The sequence below is a fragment of the Cynocephalus volans genome, chromosome 1 (assembly GCF_027409185.1).
Source record: "Cynocephalus volans isolate mCynVol1 chromosome 1, mCynVol1.pri, whole genome shotgun sequence".
Lineage (NCBI taxonomy): Eukaryota > Metazoa > Chordata > Mammalia > Dermoptera > Cynocephalidae > Cynocephalus > Cynocephalus volans.
Window position 1 is genome coordinate 121,643,059 of NC_084460.1, and position 9,819 is coordinate 121,652,877.

General features: G+C 48.0%; 1 protein-coding gene across 3 annotated transcripts in view; it reads right to left on the bottom strand.

Annotated features, from left to right (window-relative positions):
- Nucleotides 1–9,479, bottom strand: part of KALRN (kalirin RhoGEF kinase) — a 621,231-nt gene extending 611,752 nt beyond the window's left edge. For all 3 annotated transcript variants that reach the window (XM_063076704.1, XM_063076720.1, XM_063076711.1), the window contains exon 1: nt 9,407–9,479. In XM_063076704.1, the coding sequence (XP_062932774.1) occupies nt 9,407–9,479 (73 nt within the window). The remainder of the gene's footprint in view (nt 1–9,406) is intronic.
- Between the last annotated feature and the right edge of the window lie 340 nt (nt 9,480–9,819).

Below are 9,819 nucleotides of genomic sequence, written 5' to 3' on the forward strand. Positions count from 1 at the left end.
CCTGGGTGCAGGGTAAGAGTGTAAAAGGTGGAGATTTTATCCACATCCCTAGTCCCTGCCCTTCATGCCCTGGAATAATTATAAATGCAAGTTTAAAAATCATATCCCTAACTAGCTCTACACTATTTCAAAAGAAAGAAAGAAAGAGAGAGAGAGAGAAGGAGGGAAGGAGGGAGGGAGGGAAAAAGCATCATAAGAACCTTTTGAAGCATCGTAATTTTCATGATTTGGAAAATAAATGGATTCATCTAACTAGTAATATAATTATAATGTTATATATGAAATATAGTCATAGTAGTAATATACTATATATAATCATATTATATTGTTAGTAATATAATCCCATTTCTATGTATAATATGAATACAACTATCACAATATATATATATCTACAAATATCAAGCAATCCTGAGAGGCAAGGATGTTTTTTACTCATTTTACAGATGAAAAAACTAAAGCTCAGAGAGTCCGTAACTTGCATAAAGTCACAAGCTAGTAAGTTCCTGTCTGTTTGAAGATTCTGTGATTCTGGGACTGGTCCACACCTAAGGAAACTCCCACCTCCTCTTCTCTAGGGAAGATAAGCTCAGCCCCCATAGCCTACCCTTAGGTACCAGCAGCCCCGAGATTCCTACTCCCCACACCTCTGGAGGGCCACATGAGGCCCCAGAGGAGACTTTGATGAAATGGGATTTTTCACTTGATGACAGTTCTTGCGTTTGCCACTAAAATGAAAGATGAAGGGAGTGCTTTGGGGACAACAGAAAGAGTACGGCATCTTCCCTCTAGTGTGAGGGATTTCTCTTCATGGAGAAGAATGGGGAAAGAAGCTCCTCCATGATCTCTACTCTGCTCTACTTTCTTCTAGGACTTCCAGAGGCATTAAGGAAACTGCAAATTCATGAGCAGATCCCATCCCTGGTAGACATAGTACCTTGATGGCCAAGTATGGACCCTTCCCCAGGAGGCTGCCCAGATACCTTCTTGCCTGAGTTCCCCTCCCTCTCTCCTCATCTCACTCACTGCCTCCCGCACTTGCCTTTCTGATGTATGCTCTATATGCAGATCCCACAACAGCCTAAAGCAGTCCCATCTCAGCCTGCAAAAGGAAGCCACCAGCACTTCTAAAATTTCTACTAACATTGGATCTGCTAGCCTTGCTTCTCAGCTTCCCTGCCCAGTGGTCTCCTAGGGCCACGCCAACCCAGCCCACCCATTTCACAGCTGCCCTCAGCTTGTACTACCCTCCCCAAGCATGGCACCATTAGCCCCTGAGTCTTCCAGTCAGGTGATGCTCTCTCTCCTGGAGATGTCAATCAGGCACATTGTGCTCTCAGGTCTTGCCAGCCAGCTACTTCACTGAAGTCTGCCTTCCCTACAGTCTCAGAAAAAGAAGCATCCTCCTCTGGCCCAAGGCTGACCCCTCAGCTGACCTTGAGATCCACCCCTCCAGGCTCATCCAGGACCTTCATCTGTATCAATTGCTCCCTCTCTTCCTAAATATTCATTCTCTTCCTCATGCCTGCCTTCTCCCTCTTCCCCACCCCTGGGAATTCACATATCTTCCCTACCTAAAAAAAGCCTCCCCTCCACTCTGCTCCCCGTCTCCAACCACCTATTTTTAACCTTCCCTCACAGCCAAACCTTTGCAAAGAGTCATCTATATGCACTCCCACCACTTCCTCCCCATCCACTCACTCCCCATTCCCCTTGCAATTTGAATTCCACCTCTCATACGCATATAAAATTTAAACTGTTATTTCAAAGGTTACCAACGATCTCCCAGTTTCCAGAACCAATGGTGTTTGCTCGGTCCTTATCGTCCTCAACCTCCCTGCAACGTTAGACCCTGTTGATCACCTGTTTTTTTCCAAGTATTGCTCCCTCCTGGTTCTCCTCCAGCCATTCCCTTGAATCTACAGTTCTGTCCTTGGCCCTCTGCCCTTAAGTCTGTATACGCTTTTCATTTATTATCTCATCTGCTCTGATAGCTCCAGCCACAACTTCTTACAGATATCTCCCAAATTCATATTTCCGGCTCTGGCCTCCCTCCAAAGCTCCAGACTCCCTTCGTTATCTGCCTACTGAATCTACACCTCCCTTAGCTATTCCAATGACACCTTAAATGCAACATGTCCCAAAGCAAATTCTCCAGAGCCTCCCTCTTCTCCTGCCTCCCCACAGCTGCTCCCCCTCTTCCCAACTCCTTATTTTCATTAAGGGTAACTCCATCCTCCCAGTCACTCAGGCTCTAAACTTTGGAGTAATCTTGGATTCCTACCTCTTCCTCGACCCCTCTACATCCAAGTTGCCAGTGCCTATAGACTCAGCCTTCACAAAGTTCCTCATATCCATCCCCTCCTCTCCATTTCTACTGTGGCATCACAGGTTCAGACCCTCCTAACCTATCACCAGGGTCTCCCAATCCATCACTGGTTAGCAGTTCCTCCCTGACTCCAAGGGACCTCCAGATTTATCTTCCTGATCATGTCAATGATCACAGGCCTTCCAGATTTATCTTCCTGATTATGTCAATGCCCCATTCAGAAATTTTAGTGGCTCCCCCAAAGACAATTGCAGAAAGACCAAACTCATTGGTCTTCCATTCAAAGCCTTTATGATCTAGGAGTCTTTATCTAACATTATGATAAATGTTAGACAAAGAAAGCAACCAATCAACCATCCTCTCTGAGTCTCTTCTCCCATTGATCCTCTACCTGCATCCTCTGAGTCACATAACTGGAATATTTATTTACCACCCCCAAATATGCCATGAATGTTCACACTACATTCTAATGACGTTCCAACCTGGGAATGCAACACTTTCTGTCTTCCCCATCCAAATCCTATCTATCCTTCAAGTCTCAACTCGAAGAGGAGCAACCACTTCTTTAAGTGAACTGCTCATCTGGCATTTTTCACTCTTCTAATTGTTTATCTCTTGTATCCCTGCTCTCTAGCTAGTGTCCACTTCCTTTCTAATAGTGCCATGGGGCAGACAGGGAGGAAACAAAGCTTGTTCTCCAACCATTTCCTCTTTACTTCCCTGAATTAATTCCTCTGTTCTTCCAGCTGATTCTTTCTGTTCCCTCACTCCTTGGCAGACATGATTTTAAGCAGCTCTATTGATCCAACAGCTCTGTGGCTGTCAGTCATTTCTTAGTTATTTTGCTGCCAGTCATTTACACACAAAGGAGTGGCAGAAGGAGTTTAAACTGCATGCAGACAGAAAAGGAGCAGGAAGGGACTGATTCCCTGCACCCACCTGAAGCTCAGCAGAAGCAAAAAAGCAAGAACTCCCTTTTTGCTGGGCTCCTCCAAATAGCATCAGGTTATGTGGCCCAGGGCCTGGGCAGGGGCTGGGGAGCTGGCATTTTTATACTTTCGTGGATTAACCTGTTGTAAGAGGGTGCCCCATCCAGTCCCCTTGGGAAACCAAAATGAGAAGGACTGCATCTCTTAGAGTAATAGAATGTTCAATTTGGAAGGAACTATCTACATATATTTGGATAGCATTGTACAACTTATAAAGACTTTTCACATACAGTATCTTATTTGAGTCTCTCAACAGCTCGATAAGAGAAGGAAGGGCTGGGAGACTATAACCCTCATCTAACACAGATGTTAATGTCACTTGCCCAGTCGTTCAGATAAGTAGAGAGCAAAAAAAAAGTGTGGATTAACATGTTCTAAAATATATTAATGTAGAAATAGCCCATTTAGGCTATAGAATATTGGAAATATTAATAACATTCCCTCTCCAGAACCACAGTCCTCTCAAAACTCCCCCAGAATTTCCTAGAAAAAGGTGTGACCAAAAGCCCAATTCATGTTGGGTAGGAGTGGAGAAAAATCAAGAAGGGACAATAAGCATTGAATTAAGCATCATATTTAAATTCTGGAGTATCAAACATAATGTTAAAAAGAGATATTTTTTAACTTGCTGCAAAAAGAAGCTCAGGAGGTAAGAGATCCCTCCGTTTTTAGGTGCCTGGCAATGTGCAGACTGGGTGGTTATAATTTACTCAAAGAATTAACATAGGTTGTTTTTCCAAAATCTCCCTTCTCTGTGATCTGGATGTGATGACATAGTCTCAGTTCTTCTGTCCAGGTGGGATGGGGTTTTTATTTGAGAGAAAAGTTTAAGCAATCGTACAATGAATACAAAAATATCACCTACATTCAACAACTGCCATGTTTGCTTTATCTATGTTTGGGGCAGGTATTGTGTGTGTGTGTATGTTTTGGTTTGGTTTGGTTTTCTTTTTGATGAATCACAAGCTTTTTAAAGATCTTTTTCCTTAGCTCCAAAGAACAAATAACTTCAATGAGGGAGACAAGGCCTCCATGTATGAAAGGGCCAAATAACAATATAATACCACTGATGAAGTGAGAAAACAACTGTTGAGTGAATGTTTTAGAGAGTTGGTCATTGTGAGCTGTGAAAGCTCCCAGAAGGTGGGCCTCAAGTTTTAAAGAATAAGCTAAATTAGGAGAATGATGGTGCAGGGGCAGATGATTGAAGGAGAATGTGAGTCGAGATGCCCTGGGACAGTGAGAAGAGCATCCTAGCTAGAGCTGAGCTGTGAAGTATGAACTTGACCCTGAAGGTACTAGGGAGTCACTATAGGTTCATAAACCAGGGAGTGATGCGATGAAGTTAGTGCTTTAGGAAGTGTAACCTGCCTGCAGGTGCAATTTGGAGTGGGGAAAAGGGAGCAGATTCCAAGGGATAAGAATGAGGACAATGCCTCATGGGAGGCATAAGAGGGCCTGACCTGGGGAAGTGGCCCTGAGGATGAACAGCAAAGGCTAACTATGAAAGATAATCCAACAGGGTTTGTTACAGGAGAGACATTCCTCAAAGACAGCACCAAGGTTTTAAATATCATGACTGGGAGAGTTAAGAAACCACTTATAGAATTAAACAAGTGAAGAGACAGAGCTAGTTTGGTGAGCTGGAAAGAGTTGAGTTTAGGTTGGTCTCAGCCCAAGTAAGAGCAAACACACCAGTTAAAAATGTCTGGATTCAAAGGACTAAATAAAGCTCAACAGTAAGATAGAGGTAGAGGATATTTCCACATTAATCTCTCTTCATTTATCTTCTTAATTTTGTCCCTTGAGTCTTTTTTTTTTTTTTTTTTTTTTGCCCTTGAGTCTTAAAGAAAGAGGTTTCTCCTCTGCTCGCCAAAGCTAAGCTCTTACTTTTGTTAGGGAACCTACTCTTATCTCACCACTTCTGGTATCTACCTCAACATTAATACTAGCATCTTCAGTTTTTCCTCCCTGCAGGCTCTCTCCCTTTCACATGCAAACCTGTTCTGACAGAAAACAAAAACTTGTTTTCTTGTACTAACATCCCTTTTTGACCAGCACACACCTTTCTCCTTTCACTGATAAACTCTGCAAGTAATTGGTTCCCACTCACCACCCCAAATCCCCACTCTGAATGCCTCTTCTAATCCTGTGCTCCCAAGAGCTTGCAGGGGCCTTCTTTTTATCATGGCCCAGCACTCCTCCTGCTCAAGCTGTCTGCAGCCTGTCATCACATCAGAGCCCATGCTGACTCCCTGGGGTCTTCAGGATCAAGTCTCCTTTGCTGCCGCTTCTGAAATAAGAGTTTCTCCTGGAGAATCTAACTTTAGCCCTTCCCCTTATTCCTCTGCTCCCTCCCTCTGAGAGCTGATGCACTCACAAAGCTTCAGCTGCATTTAGCCTTCCAAATCAGCATCCTCAGCCCTAACTTCCTGCCCATCCTCCTGTCCTGAGTCCCACATTTCCAACTCCTGACAATACAACTCCACCTGCATGTCCCTCATTTGCCTCTAATTCTTCATGTCCAAAGCTAATATCATTATCTGCCCTGCAAAACCACCTCCTGTCCTTAATCACACCATGTCAATCAGTTAGGATGCTGCCAGTCCTCTAGGATCTCAACCCAGCTACTTCAGTTTCCTCATGTGCTTCATTTTCTTCTCCTATAACTAGTTTGTCAACAAATCCCCACATTTCTACCGCTAAAAATGTTCTCTCTGAGTTGTCCCTGACTCTGCATCTTTGCTGTCACCAACCCAGACCAAACTCTATCCCCACCCCTTAGCTCTGAATCATTTTTGCCTTTCCCTGGATTCCATCTTTTTTTTTCTCCACTTTATCAATCACATTACTCCCGGATTAACCTTTCCAAACACAACTTTCTTCATGATGTACCCTTGCTCAAAAACCTATAATGACTCCTTATTAACCCTGAATCAAATCCAAACTCCTCTCTTGGGCTTTTAAGACTCTCCCTATTTGGCCCTGCCCTACTTATCCAACCCTGTTTCCCATTCCTCACTAACCTACACCTTCCACCCTGTCAGCCCAGACTCCTCAATGCCCCAACCCCCCATTTCCCACTCTCCACCCACTCTTCAAGGACCAACCTAGATTCCACCTCCTCTGTTGTTCTGTCAACTTTTTAACCTACAGCATCATAACGCTTAGCAATTAATTAATCTTTAATTGAGTAGTAATTGTCAATCTTCCAAAAGTTCTTTGAGGGCAGAGACCAATCACTTTGAATATTTTTCTCGTGGTCCACAGCATCCTGGATAGCAGAAGGTTCCTACTAGTGAGTTGAAAAATCCTTGTTGATTGACTGGTCAATCAGTTTCTATTCCCAGTTCTGAGTTCCTCCTCTGCCTTATAACCATGATCAATAAAACTATCGTAACACACTTTCTCAGGCTTGGAACAGAGAATTCCCAGGAAGATGATCTGGAGTCTACCATTCTATAAGAGTAGTACTCTGTGGGTATATGTGCGTGTGTGTGTGTGTGTGTGCGCGTGTGCGCGTGTGCGTGTGCGTGTGCGTGTGCGTGTGTGTGTGTGTGTGTACGTACCAATACATATGCAGGGAAATGAGATTTGGAAATCTACATAATCAGGAGAACTGAAATATCAAAATAATCAGAAGAGAACTGAGAAACCAAAATGACATATTATTTGAAACATGCCTAATTAGAGGCATAGTATGCCAGGGTTTTGACAAAGCGATGCCACTCTGGTCTGTGTGCATGCAAAATTTTCCATGAGAAAGAAGGGGGTAACCCTGGTGCTAGGGACTTTGAAATTTTATTTAAAGTTTTCTCAATTGCTCAATTGAACAAATGTATAATCTATCCAGCCTACCAGGCATACTACTGTTTCATAGAGATGGGGAACCAGAAGGGAGAAGGTTCAGAAACACAGCTTTTCCAGGCTTAGGAATCCCCATCAAGAGCCTAGGATAGAGACTGGAAATGGGGTGAGGATAAGGAAAAAAAGCATAGAAGTCCATGCAGGTTAGGTGGTGGTCCTAGACCTACTCCCTCTTGCAACTTATTACAGGTTGTCAGTCATTTCCAGCCTTATGCATCAAGGATTTAACCTCTCTGATTCTAAGTGCACATCAGCCCTGTTTACAGGGCTGCCCAAAAAGGAAGGAGAATATTCCCAAAAAGAGTCCCATGGGAGACTGACCCCAGTCTGCTATTTACTGTGATTTGAGCCAAGACTAGACAATGTAAGCCACAAGTTGTGTTTTGAAAGGCCCCGGAAAAAGTAACACATTGGACCACTATAGGCAATTAACACCATCAACACTGTGAGAACCCATTTGTCAGAAAAAAGCAAGCCTCCAGAAACTGAGCTCTGCTCCAGGGGCCTGGGACAGAGAATGGACAGGACCTAGTGCCTGGATGGTAGGAAAGGAGAAGGAGAAGTGGGTGCCAAAAGAGGAAAGTGGGATCCAGAAAGGGAAGGTGGGAAGGCTCATATTTCAAGATTTTCCCCCAGAGTTAATAAAATGCAGACTTTTGCCCCAGCTGAGAGGCAACGGGGGCTCAGCTGGGCCGTCCTGGTTGGTGTTTGTGGGTATCACTTAGCCCCCAGAACTTCTTCCCCAGATTCCAGGTTATAAAGAGGTCAGGCACCTCTTTAGAATCCATGCTTTGGGGGGGGGGGAGAGAAAGAGTGTGAGTGCACATTTGTGAGAGAGAATATAGAATTTATGTCTGGGGGAGAGGAAGGAGGGAGGGACGGGAGGCTGAGCCCTGAGAAGCCGTACAGAATGACAGGGACTCCCTCTGATTTCCTCAGGCCCTGGCATCAGCTCCTGCCCTCCAGCTCTTTCCTCTCCACACCAACTAGAGAATGAACATGTGGACCAATCAAGTCTTTACTTCCAAAGCCACAAGTCTCCCCAACAAAGTGCCCCACCCCCTTCCCTAGAGATGACCTCCAGGGCAAGGCAATGGGGTTAGGAAACAGATGGATGTGCGGAGAGCCTCCAGAGCTAACCTGACCCCTGACCCCACCAGTTCATGTACTCTAATCCAACTTTCCGAAAGGGAGGGCAGATGCACAGGGACCCCATAACTTGCTGGAATCCTTGGGACAAAGATTCCAGACAAAATGGTTCCAGACACGTGGGGAGACGGGTAGCTACACATACAGAGCTGGTGGAAGCCACAGGTACAGGGGAGAGGGGGAATTCCCGGCCATCAGAGAAACAGGGCCACAGGTGGTGGGAGAGGAGAGTGGTCAGTGTCTGTTCAAGGGAAGGGACTGTGTAGCCAGGGAACAGGAGGAGCTATAGACCTGGGGCATGGGAGGTGGCAGGGACGCAAAAGCTGCAAAGACATCTCAGGGTTCTACACATCACAGGCAAGCAAAGATTTGGTGGGTGTGTGTGAGGGGGACGCAAACTCACACTTCCAGGAATGAGTGGTTCTTATGAAAAGCTCCCCCATTCCCAGAACAGGAGGAGAACGAGGAGGTCCGAGGCGCCCACCGCCCTCCGAGCCGGGTCTGCCCCTCAAGTCTGCGATGCTGGCTCCCCACACCCACCAGGCAGGATCGACCTCGGTCCGCCCCACTCCTGGCTGTCAGTCTGCAGCCTGTGCGTCTCCGGGTGCCCACTGCTCCTCTTCACTCATAAGGGCCCCGGATCCCAGGCCGGGAGGAGGGGTGCCGGCCAGGGGCGGCCGGGAGTCCTGCTGACAGGCCCGGGGTGGGGGAGCTTAGGGAGGGGCCGGGGACACCGGTAGCTGGAGCGGCGCGCTGCAAAGTGATCCAACATCGCCCCATCCCCGCGCTCCGGGAGCAGGCGGCCCGAGGGGACCGCCTCCCGCCTCACCAGAAGACTCCCGCAAGTGGGGTGAGCGCCGAGGGGCGCCGAGCTCCCAGCCCCCACGCCCGCCCCAAACGCAACCAGCACCGCCGTAACAACAGGAATCTCGGCAACTCCTGCCCCGACGACGAGGGGGGACTGCCCCCCAACACGCACGCCTCGGCAACAGCCCTCCTTCCCCAAACTTGTCCGAGACGCCGCGGTCAGGACGGCAGCCCTCAGCCCCGGCCCCCGGCGCCCTGCCCAGCTTACCTGTCCGAAAAAAGGCGTCCACGTCCGAGTCGGCTGCTCCGCCTTCCTCCGCCGCCCCCTCCGGGGGGTTCATGACTGAGAGAGGGCGTCCGCGGGCAGCCGGCGGCCGGCGACGCCTAGAGCCGAGGGCTGCTCGGAGCCCGGTGGGCGGAGGGCGCGGGGCGCGGCGGCCGCGGGGCTTCGAGGGCGAGCGCTGGGGCGGCGGGGCTGGGGCAGAGGACGCCGAGCCTCCCTCAGGCGGAGGCGCGCGGCGGGCTGGGGGCGCCTGCCGCCGGCTCCCCCATGCTGCCCCTTCCTCGGGGCGCTGGCCGCCTGCTGTCTGGCCGGGGCGGGGGCCCGGGGCCGGGGTCCGGGCTGCCTGGGCGCCCGCTGTCCCCCTGCAGCGGCAGCTGGCTCTCCTCCTCGCCCGTCTG